The sequence below is a fragment of the Dendropsophus ebraccatus genome, chromosome 1 (genome assembly GCF_027789765.1).
Source record: "Dendropsophus ebraccatus isolate aDenEbr1 chromosome 1, aDenEbr1.pat, whole genome shotgun sequence".
Lineage (NCBI taxonomy): Eukaryota > Metazoa > Chordata > Amphibia > Anura > Hylidae > Dendropsophus > Dendropsophus ebraccatus.
This window is the reverse complement of record NC_091454.1, coordinates 215,415,845-215,433,187: the sequence shown is the minus strand read 5'-3', so window position 1 is coordinate 215,433,187 and position 17,343 is coordinate 215,415,845. Positions and strand designations below refer to the sequence as shown.

General features: G+C 41.5%; 1 protein-coding gene and 1 non-coding gene across 2 annotated transcripts in view; one reads left to right on the top strand and one right to left on the bottom strand.

Moving 5' to 3' along the window:
* Positions 1 to 14,248, top strand: part of LOC138784335 (complement C3-like) — a 110,382-nt gene extending 96,134 nt beyond the window's left edge. The window contains 7 exon segments of the mRNA XM_069959861.1: positions 7,873 to 7,962; positions 8,228 to 8,311; positions 10,110 to 10,159; positions 10,161 to 10,197; positions 10,481 to 10,616; positions 12,730 to 12,857; positions 14,118 to 14,248. Of these exon segments, the coding sequence (XP_069815962.1) occupies positions 7,873 to 7,962; positions 8,228 to 8,311; positions 10,110 to 10,159; positions 10,161 to 10,197; positions 10,481 to 10,616; positions 12,730 to 12,857; positions 14,118 to 14,248 (656 nt within the window).
* On the bottom strand, positions 6,141 to 6,331 carry LOC138780444 (U2 spliceosomal RNA). Its single transcript, XR_011361305.1, has one exon. It is a non-coding gene; the product is annotated as a U2 spliceosomal RNA (small nuclear RNA).
* Positions 14,249 to 17,343: the final 3,095 nt, after the last annotated feature.

Here is a 17,343-nt window from a genome sequence, read left to right as displayed (position 1 = left end):
TGAATATAATTACATAGGAAGAAAGTGCTGGACTTTTGTCTATGGAATCCTACATATATTTACAGTCACATTTAACTAGATTATTACAGATTATTCCAGTGGTGTAAACACCCAGCACACACTGTGCATACATACATATATATATATACATACGTACATACTGTACACATGTAGCCGGCATTAAACAGATTGTGCTGACGCTACAGTTCAGATATGGTCACATGTCAGCGCAATGTGTCTAACACAGGCAGCATACACTTTCTGTAGCGCTGTGTACTGCCGATACCCTGGGATGGGCACACTACAACCAACCCATGGCATCCCTGTCACACAATGGAGACTATAAACTAGGACAGCATCTCCTTCATACAAAAAATGTGTTTTCATATTCTGCCATATTGCATATACAAAATATATGTAATACTGTATGTGCAATATGTCAGAATAAGAAGGCACAATTTTTGCATGAAGTAGATGCGGTCCTCTGGATTTTTTTTAACACATGCATATCATATATGAGAACATTCTGTGCAAACATAAAATTATATACACATATGCCTACTGCACATACATATATCATAAGCATACTACAGAAGCATGTATACACTATACACACATCTACACACACACACACACACACTATACATATATTCATACATCATAAACATACTACAGAGGCATGTATACACTATACACTGTACATACATATACACACACACTATACATATATTCATACATCATAAACATACTACAGAGGCATGTATACACTATATACTGTACACACATACATATATATATATATACACACACATATACTGTACATACATATATACACACACATATACTGTACATACATATATATATATATACACACACATACTGTACATACATTATGTATACACATATATACTGTACATACATCATGTATACACACATATACACTGTACATATATCACATACAAACCCACACACACTTTACATACATATATGCATACATCATAAACATACTAGAGGCATGCATACACTATATACTGTACACACACATACTGTGTACATTACACACTTGAACACACTCCATATAGTAACACACTTACACATGCACATACAATCACTTACTTCTTAGTTCTCTGGTCCTGACAAGTCCTCCGCCCTCACAGCCAGCATGGTTCTCCCCTGCCCCTCCGACTGCAGAGCAGGAAGGAGATGATGAAAACATTGTGAGGGGGAGGGAGACTTGGTTGCCTCCTCACACAGCACAGCAGGGGGCAGATGACAGGCTCGGGCTGTAGCTTGGTGGGGAGAAGGGTCCTGTCTTTTCACCAAGCAGTGCCCGGCCCCCCTCTGACTGACAGCTCAGTCCACAGCAGCCTCTCAGTGCTGCAGCGTGGGGCAACTTCTTCTCCTCTCTCTCCTCCAGGAAGCTGATCCTCTGCAGGAAATGACGTCAGCTGTGAGAGAGGAAGTTGTAGCAGACGGCCTGTGCGGCACCTCCGTTATGGGAGGTAAAGGGAAATAGGCAGAGGGGAGGGGGGAGCAGGGGAGGAATATTCCGGCCCAGTCACACTGGCAGAGGCTGAGAGAACAGAGCGGTGGCCGGCCGCACTGTTCTCTCAGCCACTGCAGAGGGCCGATGCAAGTTTATAGCAGGACCAGCGGCCCCACTGACTGGTAATCTGGCGGCCCAGCAGGCATTTGCCCGGCCCGCCAGATTTCCAATCCGGGCCTGCTCATCTCCAACTTCAACCAGGACATGTCTACACTTCCCTGCTAGGTCCCTACATCCTCCAGATTGCTTATTCATTGGCATTCATTGTTTATTACTAGCCTGGAGGTAATCTTGCAACATTATAGCAATAAATGTATTTTCATTTTCATTTATCTTTTAATGGCACATTAGTATTAGAAGAAAGATTTGTACTTCATACCGCCATATCAGACTGCCATCGTAGATCATCATGCTAAGCCACTATGGTAGATTACTAAGCTCTACCATATCTGGATAATTCTATCTTTCTTCACAGACTCCAGATAATGTCATTGTCAAAAAAGATCTAGTTCAACAAATCAACAAAAAAGGGATAATTTCCTCGTCTTATAAACTGACCGATCTTGTAAGGTAAGAAGCCAAAATATGGACATAGGTGGCAGCATCTCCAAGAATCATATGTACATCATGAGAACAGTGATGATGGTGATCATCATTTATGGATGATGATAAAATAAAAGGTAATTACTTCTGTATTTTTGTATTTTGCAGTTTGGGAGTATGGACCATATCAGCAAAGTTTCAGGACACCTTAATAAAGAATTACACCACACGATTTGAAGTTAAGGAATATGGTAAGATTTGGAGCAAACAAAAAAAGAATAGATGTATCTGGGGAGAAGTTTCCCAGGATTGGATCCAGCTTTTCCCGGCATTCTGGGAGGAGTGGTAGGGAGCAGAGCAGCGCTGAAAGGCACTCGAAGCGCTTCGTTTCCTTTGGATGAGCGATTCGCTCATCTCTCATAAAAAGGTATCATTACATTCACCAGTGCAAAGTGGAAAAATTAGGTAAATTTTCTTAGGGAAAGGCCCGTTTTTTGGGGTAAAACAATGATGCACAAACTTCCACCATGTGCATTTTTTTGTTGCACAAAATGTACTCTACGAGTCCCCAGTCTAAAGGGGGATTTTATCAAACATAAGTCTGGTGGACATCGGGGGAAAGGTGCAAGGACCTAAAAGTTTGTGTAAAAATGTGCATCTTTTCCCATTGTGCGCCCTGCTCTTCCAATGGGCACGCAGGGAACGTGGCAAGGTGGAGAGGAGGCACGGCTTCCTCTAGCTCCTGAAATATCATGTATCCGAATCAGACTAAGGAAATGGGGCAGGATTTCATGTTAGACCATCGTATTTGTATGCCAGTCTTGATAAATGCCCTCAAGTGTTTAAAAAGTGCTACCACTCAGGAAATTGACAGATGTTCCCATCTCCAAGATCATAAGTAGTAGTGCACGCATGACAAGTAGATCATGTAGTGCATGCCAATATATACAGCCAATCGTGGCTGAGTAGCTGATGACACGCTGGAGGGGGGCCAGCACGAGGGAGGGCTGGAGCGGTCCGGCCGGCCTCCTGAAGATGACGTGATCGGCCCAAGATGGCGGCCGGGGTTGACAGTGATTCCGTAAGTATACAGCATCACACTTCCGGGTCTAGCGTTGGGGGGGGGACATGGGGAAGGTGGCCAATCACTTAAATAACACACATTACAATGTTGTATAACTTTGTAATGTGTGTTATTTAGTGAAATGATGCTTTACACCGCACTACCCCTTTAGGTATTACACAGTACTTAAAAGTAAGCAACTGTCTATATAATTTATAGGCACGCTGGGTTCTCCTGAAAGATGGCTTTGTTTCTGTGTTCCTGCTCTTCCCTACTAATTGATAGAAGTCCAAAATGAGGACAGGACTTCCCCGATCCTCTGAACTACCTTCCCGCTAGGACTTACAATTACATTGTGGTGAGGAAAGGGCTTAGAATTCTCTAATAAAGTATTTTTAAATTTTCAATACCCAACTACTCCTTTAAGAAAATAATGTACATAGCAGAATATGACAATTAAAACAGCGAACACTTATACTTGTACGTTCCTATAGAAAATATTGGAGTAAACGCGTGTAAATGAAGTCGTTTTTATTTGTCATCATTTTTAGAGTGATTTAGAATTCACGTATCCTTTTACATTTATTTCAGTTCTACCAAGTTTTGAAATAAAAATAACTACAGCTAAGAAGTTTTTTTACATTAATGATGAAGAGCTAAGAGTGGACATAAGAGGCAACGTGAGTAGAAGCGTTTGGCCAAGATGATTTTACAATTCAAGAGATATTTTTTATTTTATGTGACCCAGGCACTTCTACTGAGACTTTATTAATGTGACTGGTAGTAAAGAGTTGTTATATTTTGTCTCATCAGGTATCTCTATGGTAAACCTGTCACTGGCAAGGCCTTTGTGCTCTTTGGTATCAAGAAAGACAATGAGAAGACTAGTCTGCCAGATACCCTCAGGAGGTAATCATAAGTTTTTTTATGAATAAATTTACCACCATTCTGGCACCATCTATTGTCATGATACTATTTAGATACTTATGATACCCAACCAGACATGTAGTTTTACATAGTGCCTATTCAGATGAACAGCTATACATTTAATCAATTGATGGCTCAAGTCAGATGAAACATTGGACGCACCTATCTCCATGCTGATCAGGGGTATCTACTCTATGACATCCATATAGGACTCAAGGGTGACTAATAGGGATTACGGATGGCTGCTCTTCATGAGACAACCTATTTAAGAAGTTGTCCATCCATGCATAGACAACATTGACTTTTTGTGGCTTTCGACTCTTTACTCGATCTCCAAAGGGGAGGCTTTTACTGTTTTGAAAAAACAAGACTTGTTGAAACGTTTTTAAGACGAGAAAGACATGTTAGAGTGGAGCATATATATGTCTGTTACTGTCATTACTGATTCAGGTAAGGGTAACAAATATCACACCATGGTTTCCGATCTATGCAGACTATATCCAATAAAACCGCTAGTTAATTTGCATACAATTTCTGGTCCTGTAATAGTATTCCTCCTTAAGTTCTCAAAGCATTACCCTCTTAAGGACGGAGCCAATTTTCGTTTTTGCGTTTTCGTTTTCTCCTTCTTGTGTTTAAAAGGCCATAGCACTTATTTTTTCCATCGCTAATTGTACTTTACAATGGCAGACTTAATTTTTGCATAAAATATGCTGTGAAACTATGAAAAAATTATATACGCGGTGAAATTGAAAAAAAAACCACAATTCTTTTTCTTTGGGGGGGGTCGTTTTTACGCCGTTCGTCCTATGGAAAAACTGACTTGTTATATATGTTCCTCAGGTCGGTAAAATTAAAACAATATGCAACATGTATAACTTTTATATTATTTGATGGCTTTTAAAAAAATTAAATCTTTTACAGAAAAAAAACCTTCCTTAAAATCGCTCTATTCCCAGGCTTATACCGCTTTTATCCTTTGGTCTTTGGGGCTGTGTGATCTGTCATTTTTTGCACCAAGATGTGTTCTTTCTATCGGTACCTTGATTGCGTATATGCGACTTTTTGACAACTTTTTACAATTTTTCTGGATTTGATGCGATGCATGTTTGACAGCTGCATTTAATGGTGTTATTTAGCGGGAGCAGAGATCGCCCGCTTCCGCTAATAGCCGCGGTCCCGTGCTGCAGATAGCAGTAGGGATTGCGGCAGTTCAAAGCGGGGTCGTGGCGCGACCCCCTCTGAACTCCCCTTGCGGACGTATGACGTACCCTTACGGCATACGTCCTCAAGGGGTTAAAGGAGTACTCCGGCGCGCCCCCCCCCCCCCAAAAAAAAAAAAAAAACCACAGACACACACAGGAAATCTACTTACCATTCCTCCAGTGATGATCGGCGTTCGTATTTCCCGTCGGCCATGTCCCGCCATCTTCCCACCTCCATCCTCACTTCTGGGTCCGGGTGTAGTGAATGGAAGAGAAAAGGCTGCTGGATAACTGTGACCAGTACCAGCAACCAAGACAGGTTATCAGGGGGGGGGAGGGGGCTTAACTTGGGAGTACAAGTGCCTGATACCATGGGTACAGAAAAATTCTACTAGAAAGCTGTTGTGAATAGGATACTATGATAATAATCTACTGAACATATAAATATAATGTACGGCTGTTTCTCCTCCAGGCAGTGATATGGTGGAATCGGTGCTAGAAGATATTTATATTGTGGCTTCTCCATATAAAATTCTTTTCACAAAAATAACCAAATATTTCAAGCCGGGAATGACATTTGATCTTATGGTAAGCACATTGATTTTATATTATACAATATTCTTGCTGTTATTATATTATATTGTTTTGGGTTTTTTTTGTGCTGGCACTTTCCTCTTAATAATTAAAAAAACAATAAATAAAATTATAAATAGAGACACAAAGTCGCCCAACAAATCAATGGGAATATGAGTAAGCAAAGAATAAACAGATATCCCAGATAGCCCAATCTATAGGAGGAAGCCAGGGGCGACCTGTCAGCTCAGTGCTCGCTTCTTATTCCCTTTTTTTTTTCTTTTTTTTGTGCACTGAACCTGGAGGCACTGCAATACCAGGTCGATGCCTGGAGAGGACAGAGCAAGCTCTTTTTCCATCCCCCTGTTCTAAAAATCCATTTAATATATGGTCCCCAGATAGGGGACGTATCAGATATTAAACTGATAAGAACAGATACTACACTTGATCTTAGCCAAAAGGCCGAGAAGCGATGGCTTCTTGTTCCCTGCTCGCTGCATGTGCTATTATATACACAGACATGGAGCAGGGAGGAGCGGGGGAGCCTCCTGTTACATGGAGCCAAGTGCAGCAGACCATCACTATTATGGCCTGGATTTTAGAACTCTTTTACTCTATTTTAAGGCTATATATTTGCATAAGCATTTGCTCCAGTACGGTAGCACTCATATAGCAAACGCTTATGCATTGTGGCCCATGACTAAGGAACCACTCATCAGAATCACAGTATCGGTCAATACAATACAATTATAGAAGGAGTAGCTGGAATGTCTGTTTTTTTCTTTTGGAAAAAAAACAAAAACAATAAGTGAGCAAAAAAGATCACAGTGTATAATAATAGATCTATTATATCTGCAAAGGATCTTGAGAAATATCTGAGTAAAGCAAAATTATAAGGAAATATCCCTTGTATTAAAGGGAACCTGTCACCTGGCATTACGGCGCAAAGCCGCCCGACCCCCCCGGTGGAGCCCTGGATACTTACCCTTTGCTGAAAGTCCCGCTCTTGGACCTGGTCCCGGGATGGAGATATCGCTGTCGACAGCCCTGCGCACGCGCGCTCCAGAGAGGATTCCGACACCCATAGAGAATGACGGCTCCAGTCATTCTCTATGGAAATTGGATTCCTCTCAGGTAATTAGCATACAGCGCACGCTCACCTTCCGGCACCAATATATCCGTCTGGGGACCGGGTCCAGGAGCGGGACTTGCAGCAAAGGGTAAGTATCCGGGGCTCCACCGGGGGGTCGGGCAGCTCTGCGCGGCAATGCCAAGTTCCCTTTAAGTGACCCTAAATGGTGTGTCCCATATCCACCAGTTCCCTTTAAGTGACCCTAAATGGTGTGTCCCATATCCACCAGTCTTATATTTTTTGTCTGTGCTGATTTTAGGTGTTTGTCACTAACCCTGATGGGAGCCCGGGCAATCGTGTCCCAGTTGTAGCAGAACCAGGAAGTGCGAGAGGAACAACTAAGGAAGATGGAACCGTTCGGATGACCTTAAATACTGGCTCATACATAAGCCAGCTGCAGATAACAGTAAAAATTTTAGATTTTTGTACATGTCGTCATTCACAATAGACTAGTAAAGCTACGAATGTTTGATAAATATGAGCAAAAGGTGTTATTGTAGTTGGATGCAGCCCTAGGGCTGCCGAAAAAGCGTGTATACAGCCATAGGCCATAGGTTATATCCATGTTTTCCAGCACTCCATGGGGCTGCATCCATCTTCTTCAGCCACCATTAATCAAATGCTGAACAATCAGACTCGAGCTTGCTACAGTAGCGCTTATGCCTAGTTTCCATCCCTTCTGATGGTAAATGATTGGATCCTCAATGGAACACCAAAAGACACCATTATAAGTTATTAGATTCTAATACTATTACAGTCAATGAAAAATACCCATGGTCCTGAGAGGCAGATGCATTCATGGGCAACAGCCATTTGGCACATCCTCTTTACAAGAAATTATCTCCATTCACTAGATTTTTTTTTTTTTTTTTTCACCTAACAGAAAACTGTTGCACTAAATTCTACCACATGGAGGAAGGCAGCAAACATCTGGGAAAAATCTGCCAAGGAGAAGTGTGCCGCTGTGCAGAAGGTAACACAGGCCATCACCATCAAATACAAATGGTGGGACACTCTAAACTGGATCTTGTAATTGGAAGACTAGTTTATACGGTTATATATCCTAACTTTCATTGAAACTCAGTGGTCTACTTAAGGAAGCATATTAACACACTCTTGGAGTTTCTTTCAGACTCAACCACTCTGAAATTGAAATTTTAATAATTGACTTTTTCACATTTTCTTAAATGTTCTCAGAGCATGCAAATAGTCTATAAGTTATCCCTTTAATTTTGCAGCAAACTGCTGTATGCAGCAGCAGTTAGAAGAAGTGGATGCTCTTGTTCGACTGACAAAGGCTTGTGAAGCTGGTGTGGATTATGGTGAGATCATTTCATTGTTATTATTGTATAGTTACAGACTATATATTGTATATTCTGATATTCAAACATTATCCTCTATTTAGTGCCCAGTTGCAAGCCCCCCCCCCCCAACTTACAATGTGCCATTTGTAATATTGACATTTCAAGGTTGGCATTTGTGTTTTATAGCTACATTATTTACATTTTTTGCTAACATACTGGTATGAATGGTTGGTACACTCGTTCAGGAAAGGAACGGGGAGGACGCACAGACAGTGGACCCTAGACTTGTCCCCGCCCACTGTCCCACAAACAGCCCTAGGCGGCTGCCGAAAACTGGGCGACCATCCCTAACTTAGGTACAGTGTCATACAGAACGTAGGGAAGACAGACAAACAAGAAATGGAGGGCAAACGGTCCAAGGGCCCAACTACCAGGCAGCAAGGTACAAAAACGAGATTTAGAGTCTAGTCAAATAACAAAATAAAAAAAATAACAAATAACAAAAAAAAAAGGATAGTGCAAGAACAAATGCAGGGGTAGAAAACCCAGGAAACACACACACAGGAATGCAAAGGGAGCTATCATGCAAGGAAGGACCAAGACTCAATAGCCAGCAAAGAGCTAAGACCCTGGAGATGCTTTATAGAAGGTCTGGGTTCTGGCCCAGTGCCCTGATCTCCAACCACAGAAACCTAATAACCAGATCTACTGACTGGCAGGGAGACCTGCCAGTCACAGAATCACCAAATGTTAACTGCGAACTTGCCAGAAAGAACTCAGTGGGTGGGGCAGATAAAAAAAAATAATCAATCCGAAAGAATAAGACAGTGTTCAGAAAAGAGAAAAAAAAATAGCACAAATCATTGCCACAAGTACAGTCTCGGTCGAGCTTTACAATCCAAGGACCGCACCAAGATCCCAACAGGTACAGTCCTTACACATACATTCAAAAGTAGGAAAGAGACACAAGGAAGTATGATACAGGTTTGCATCAAAGCAGTATAATGGAAGATGATTTTTATTAAAGGCTTCCTCCTACAATCTATTTTCAGTATGGTGCATAAGGTGCACATGCTCTTCCATGGTTCTGAAGGGCCAGCATGTGCATTCTAATGTATATTCGACCTATGCCTGTCTGGCACTACCTATTTAAGGCTACTCTTTTACCATAGTGAAGGTGTTCCTGAATCTGATGTGTTATTCTGTGTCTGACCTGAGTCTGTTCTCCTAACCTTGCCCCTCAGTGACCCTTGTGTACAATGTTGACCCTACTGTGCGTAATCTAGACCACTGACCCTGAATCTGTGCTGCCACCACTCTTTGTTCCGAACCTGACTCTACTCCCTTTGTTGCCAACCACCATTAACCTGCCCATACAAGAATCCAATACTTTGCCACCGGCCTTTTACCCACATGAGCACTAGACTCTCCAGCTTGTTTCCCTGATGTTTTGCACCAAGACTGTCTGGTCCATCTTGCCAGCTACCTACCACTACCACTGGTGAGCTGGTAACCACAAGTCCAGTTTCTATTGTATGGAGTGAGAAAAAGAGTGAAAACCCAGAGGCTACTCCACTCCTGAGTTTGGTCCAAAGTCAAACTTGTTGGGTAGTAATGAAGGCCCACATCTTTTGGGACATTATGTAAGCAATAAACAAAATGGTTGTAAAGTTCATCAGACGTATCCTTAGCTCTTATGGATAAAGGGATGATAAAAACTATTTTCAAGTGTCTAATAAATATATACAGTATTGGAAAATAAGGTTAGTAAAGTACATAGGATCCTATAAATTTACTGCATGTGTTTCATTTCCAGTCTATAAGACAACACTGACCGCCATTGAGAAGGGCGATAACTATGACACCTACGTACGTGATGACAATCAAAACAGTCATTAAAGAAGGTAAGACATACACTGTACATTTAATTTATGTTTTTACACATCAAGTGTAATTTAAAAATAGACCATGACATATAAATCTCCTCTTTGGAGACTACATTTTGATCCCCCTCCTTTCCATGCGGTGCTTTTTATGCTTATTTTAAGGATAATTTCTACCTTTTTATAAATCATTTGCATTTTTGTCAATTATATTAATGTTAAACTCCTATGCCATCTACAAGAAGCAAAATTGCCCATATATACAACTTTTATATGCTACTATATTCTGATTTTCTGCTTCAAGGTACGGATGTAGTTGTTGTGAATGAGAAGCGCAATTTCATCAGTCATGCCAAATGTAGCAAAGCCTTAAACTTGGAAATAGGTCGAGACTACTTGATATGGGGGACGATCACAGATCTGTGGAACACTGGTTCAGGGTAAGTGACAGTAAAAAAATAATAAATCAAAGGGGTTTACTACAAAAAAAAAAAAAGAAGTCTGTGGAGCCGCGGTTGTGAGTCTCAAAACACAGAAACATTCAGATATCCCTCCAGGGAGGGAAACCTGTTGCCAAGCGGTACCTCCCAGTGGGGAGATCACCAAACCACCCTGATATGTAGCCCCTTAATTCCCACTCAGTTGCGAGGATTGGAACATAAAAAAGGAAATACCAGGGTGGCCCCTTTTGCGTCAAAGATTAATTCAGTTGCGCGCACTGTGACATGACAAGGGAAATACCAAAGCCAGGCATCTATCCACACACAGCTGTTTCGGGAGGGGGGGGGGTGACCCACATTTCTATTGATACATTGCCCCTAATAAAATTTTAACTATAAACTATGCATAAAAGTCAGCACGTATTCCTTATTGTGGCTTGTACACCTTTACAATACCATGTTGAGAATATAAGGCACCAATAGCTTGAGGGTTTTTACATTTTATTCAGGAACATGAGAAATCATAGACAAGACAAGACAAACAAACACAATAAAAAAGAGTCGACAGTCCGGGTCACAACAATCAGGCAGCACAGTACAAAACACGATACAATAAGCAAGGTCAAAGACAGGCAATATGGTCAGAGGCAGGCAGCTAGCAGGGATGGTCAGAAATACAGGCAAAAGGGTCAAAATAAACACAGAGAGAATAACAGAGGCAGAAGCAGGCAGAGACAAGCTCAATAACCGGCACTAGAATGAGCCTCAGCTAAACACTTAGGCTAGGTTCACACTGCATTTTTGCAATCCGTTTCTTTCATCCGTTTTTTGCAAAAAACGGATGGATTAGTGTGCATCCGTTTTGATCCGTTTTTCCATTGACTTCCATTGTGAAAAAAAGTAGTGTCAGGTACGTTATTGCGCCCGTAAAAAAACGGATCTGTTTTGATCCGTTTTTTTTTTTTAAATGGAAGTCAATGGAAGAACGGAGGAGGGAAGAACTGCCTGTAGAGTTCAAAGACAGGACTGTGTGGGGGAGAAGATCTAGAGAAGGGGACAAACACATCTCTGCTGCACTGACAGTACCCAAGAGCTCAGCAGCCTCCATAATTCTTATACAGAAGTTTAAAACTTACTGTACATGACTCCTTCCTAAAGCTTCTGCCCCACCAAACTAAATAAACAGGGAAGAAGGGCCTTGGTAAGAGACCATTAAAAACCAGTGAAATGGTCACACTGGCTGAGATTTCTAGCGTTCTGTTCTAACTTTGTCTACATGGGGTATTAAAGGGGTACTCCGGCCCAGGGGTATTTTTAAGCTATGGCCGGGGAGGGGGTGGTTATGGATGGCGAAGGTCACTTACCTTCTAGCGCCGGGTCCCGGATCGCGGCGCCTGGTACACCCGTCCCACGGCCGCTTCCTGGAGAGAGCTGCCGCATGAGACTTGGCGGAGTCCCGCCTTGGCCGCTGAATGGCTGAGCTGCCTTGAGACATCACGTCTCATGCGGCAGCTCACACCAGGTAGCAGCCGTGGGATGGGTGTACCGGGTGGCGTGGACCCGGCAATGGAACGGAGGAGGTAAGTGACCTCCGCCATCCATAACCGCCCCATCTCTGGCAATAGCTTAAAAATACCCCCGGACCGGAGTACCCCTTTAAGTTTAGAATGATGGGGGGGGGAATTCTGAAGTCTGAAGACTTTCTGAACATATTGTATGCTGATAGAATATATTAAAACATTTAAATCTTTCCTAAAACTCCTCTATTAAATGTAAACAAAGTAAAATGCATAAATGCCCCCTAGATGTTGGTCACACCTGTGGGACTTACACATTCCTTCCCAGCCTGCATGTGGCTGTGAGTTAGTTCCATTGATTTTAATAGGAATAACTCTTATTCTGACTACCTCTGGCAACTATAAGCAGGCTGGAGGAAGCTATGGAGCAACTTATTTGGAAAAAAAAACTTCAAAAGCTTCATACTGCTAAAAATAATAAGTGATGCACACCAGAATGAAAAACGGCAAAAATTAAATAAAAGACCCTAATGCTTTTACCCATTTATTATGATCTTGTCCAACACTGATCATTCTTATCATCTGGTTCCCTTCAGATTTGCCTACATGATAACCAGGGACACGTGGATCGAGATGTGGCCTAATGATCGGGAATGCCAGGACGCTGCGTATGAGGAAGTCTGTGAAGAATTCGCCCAGTTTGCAGATGAGCTGGAGTTCCGGGGTTGTATCAGATAAATTCCCTAATCCTGTAAATCCCTATTCTTTACAGTCTTTTAGCAAATTCTTAGAAATAATGAATCAATAAAGGTATTCCAATCTAATGGCTTCATGTTAAGGTGCGTTTACACGAAACGATAATGGGCCGATCGTACGATTAACAATGTCGGAGTAACAATTTTTTTTGTCATAACGATCAGCGTTTAGATGGTGCGATATATCGTACGGAAAATCGTTTTGCGATCGCTTAAGCCTATCTCACACATTGGTTAAATCGGCAAACGACTGTTCACACGGAACGATCTGCGAATATTTGCGAATGACGAACGATGATTTGATAACATGGCGAAAGATCAAAATATATACAATTTCTCGTTCGTCGTTTGATCGTTCACTGCGTTTACACGTACGATTATCGTTCGAATTCGATTGTTATCGCGCAAATTCGCACGATAATCGTTACGTGTAAACGCACCATTACTTATTCAATTATTCATGAACTGTATTTGCCCATACATGTCTTAATATAGGCAAATGGTGGGCCACTAGTGATTTTATTACACCTGAATCCTGATTATTGCCCCATGTAAGGGATCCAGAGATCATATCTGCCAACATTAATGGAGCAGGGCTACACAAATGTTGCAGCGATCGTTTGTGCACACATACACACCACCTTGAAAATTCTACCTAAACTATCAGCATCCTGTTATAGAGCAGAAGGAGCTGAATGAGTTGGTATTAGAGATGAGTGAACCTGGAGCATGCTCGAGTCCATCCGAACCCGATCGTTCGGCATTTGATTAGCGGTGGCTGCTGAAGTTGGATAAAGCCCTAAGGCTATGTGGAAAACATGGATATAGTCATTGGCTGTATCCATGTTTTCCAGACAACCTTAGAGCTTTATCCAACTTCCGCAGCCCCAGCTAATCAAATGCCAAACGATCGGGTTCGGATGGACTCGAGCATGCTCAAGGTTCGCTCATCTCTAGTTGGTATATATCTTTATGGGAAAAGATTTAGTATCTATAATTTATTGATTGAAATTGAATTCACTGAGTTACACTGTTGACTGGACTGCTAAAAGGGAATGTGCCATCAGAAAAGGACATAATAAATATTTATAAGAAATTTTTCTAATTTTCCATTTTCTATCTATATTATAAAATAATCCTGAAATCTTGCCGTTTTCATTCTCACCACTGGGGCTTAAATGAATCTGAGACTTTCTGTTCTGTCTGTGATGACATGTCTTCTTCCCAAGGTTCTCCACTTCTTGTTAAGCTGTTACATTACCACAATTGTGATGCCATCTTATGTGCTGCCTACACCAAACTAGACATGAATGCCAACGGCCAAACAAATACCTTTTCCCAGACTTTTCAGAAATCCTGAAGAAAACAGACCAATTCCCTGACATCAAGAGGAGCCTGTGGAATCTTCGAACCTCCTACTCTATGAGCCATATTACACCTCTTGATATTTTACAGATGTAAGCGCCTACCTGTCAGATCAGCGCTTGCTTCCCCCTCGTTCCTCATTCACTACATTGTGCTATTACACTAACAGCGAGCAGGAAGCAGTGGGAGGGTCCACCTAAACGATCCTTAGATCGTTTGAGTAGCCTAAGGAAAGCCTATGGCGGTCCAGCTGCAGACGGAGCGGTCGGTAATTGGCCAAGTAAGGCTCCTAATCATTTAGTGTAATAGAGCCTTAACTTAAATGTTCAAGGATTAAGTGATCCTTAAAAGAGAATCGCACTGTTTGTACTCCAAGAGACCCTTCTAGTCTAGTCATCTAGTCAGTGTTAAGCCATTGGTTGGTACTAGTTATCAAGTTGTCCTTATTGGATAGTTCTTTTGTGTTGGTGTTCTTATTTTTTAAAGCTTTTCTATCTCAGAGCTTTCATTCACAGGTGGATCCAGGGGGTCGGTCAACATGTTTATTTCATTACATGTATTTTATTTGTTGTCTATGCTCCCCTTCCCCCACAGCTGCTTAGAGAAATCCTATCTTTTACTGAGCCCTTCCCAGTGATTCCCATGTTGTTGTTGAAATATTCCTTGCTCACGCTTTAGGGATTTAATTTGATTGGGTTTTTATGATTTATGCCACTTATTTCACCCAAGAGTACAGCTATTTTCTTGCAACTCCCACCCTCATAATTCATTTTTTATATACCCCTGGGACCCTTGGGGAAGGGGTACATGGGGGTGTGTCAGCGGCCCCTCCTTTGTTATTCTAGGTTAGGGTGTATGTAAGGTCAGAGGTTAATAAGAATGTGAGCTGTTAATTGGTATGACCCTGTTGTCCCCCACATAGTGGGGTTAACTGTTTTATCCCTTCTAGATTTTTCCCCTCATAGCCAGGCTACTGGGCAATCTCAGAGAGTCCCCCCTGCCCCCCCAGTAATAGTATAAAGAAGTTAGAAGGTGGGAAGAAGATTCAGTCAAGCACCGCAGTCAAGCACCGCAGTCAAGCACCGCAGTCAAGCTGAGAACATCAAGTTCAAGCCTGTGTTTGATCGTGTGGTGTTTTGAGGAGAAGTGTTATGGAGAAGCCATATTATCAACTTATCTCTCAAGCCAGCAGTTCTGGAGGTGAAGTCCGGTTACAAAAATGCCTGGAAATGGAGTCTGATTAAGAGGCTGAAGAAGCGACACTTCAGCCAAAGTCTTCTGTGTCACTGAAGCGTCAGGACAATGGACCAGCAGAAAGAAGCCGTTTCGTGAGAACCTGATTTGGAGTGCCGGGCATGGCATAAGTGTTGGCCGTGAAGAGAAGAAAGGAAAGCCGGGCTGAAGAGGGAGTCGGCAGGACAGAGACCTTCATGATTCCTTGGAGAACGCTCCAGAGGAGGAAGAAGAAGAAGATGGCATCACCACCAATTACGTGGGGCAAGCGATCGGCTATGCACCAAGGGAAGAGACCAGGCATAAGTTCATGATGAGTGCAAAGAGCAGCACTTCAAGAGACTCACCCGCTTCTTCAAAGTTCTAAAGCTAACACAGTGCATAATGATAATGTTTTGCAAGCTTGGTTACCTTCTCCTGCTCAGAGAGATGCCGGTGCTTGATTCAATGGTTGAGAGTGCTAATAGTAGTGTAACAGTGACACTTAGTGGTATCTTATGTAATAGACCAGGGGTTCCTGAAACTTGCCTTAAAGAAGCTATAACTTGTTGGGATTTCATTTGCCAATGACTGTAAAAGAGAAGATTTGGAAATTTGATTACATTGATCTGTTTTCATTGCAGCCCAACTTCAAAGAGAGTTTACGAAGTGATAAAAAAGAGGATAAGGAAAAAGAAATAAACCTTTTTTTAAACAAAAACTTTTGTTTATTGGCTTCAGGCTTTCTTAATCTATGGTGCAGTTCTGAGCAAGAAATATCCTGTGAAGTGTGTGTCTTGGTTTAACATATTGACATTGTCTTGGAAGCCTATAGGCATTTTGGTGGCACTACTTGGCTTATGTCCAATGCAAAGTTTCATCAGAAATTGTCAGTACAATCTAAAATGCAGTGGGGTCAAAAATGTGGAATTATGGATTAATCTGATGATCCCTCAGAGCTAGAATTGGGTTGTCGGCGTTTGAAAATTTGCAATCGGTTAGGTTGAATTGTTTAGCGGTTCATAAGAAAGTTTTTCTAGAAATTTCAGATGGGAGAGTAAAGGGTCCTTTTCCTTCTCCTCCTTTTGAAAACTTTAGACTTTTCCCTTTGGGTTTTTTACCTAAAAAAGAGGCTATTTCTTATAGACTGTTGTGGAATATGTTGGCGCTAAACAAAAAATATGATTATTTCCCGCTATTAGTTCCTTGAATGACAGTGTGGATAAATCTTTAGTGTCTGTGACTTATAGCTTATTTGAAGATGCTATTGAGCTTGTTATTAGTAAGGGGAAAGGTACATTAACCCCTTAAAGACAGAGCCTGAAATGGCCTTAATGACAGAGACAAATTTTATGAATATGACCAGTGTCACTTTATTCATTAATAACTTCGGGATCCTTTTACCTATCCGGCTGATTCTGAGACTGTTTTCTCGTGACATATTGTACTTCACATTTTTAGTAAATTGGAGTCTATACTTATAACGAATCTTTATGAAAAGAAACCAAATAACGTGAAAAATTGTGAAAAAATGCATTTTTCCAACTTTGAAACTTTTTTGCGTATACAGAAAGTGGTTATACCACATAAATTATATATTAAATAGCATTAGCAACATGTCTACTTTATGTTGGCGGCATTTATTAAACGATCTTTTATTTTTTTAGACAATAGGAAGCTTAAAACATGAGCAGCAAATTTCCAAATTTTCAGTAAAATTTCAAAATCAGATATTTTTAGGGACCTGTTCAGGTTTAAAGTGTATTTGAGGGGCCTGTATGTTAGAAAGCCACACAAAGCACCCCATTTCAGAGACTGCACCCCCCAAACTCTGCAAAAGCACATCCAGAAAGTTTTTTAATCCTTTAGGAGAGTCAC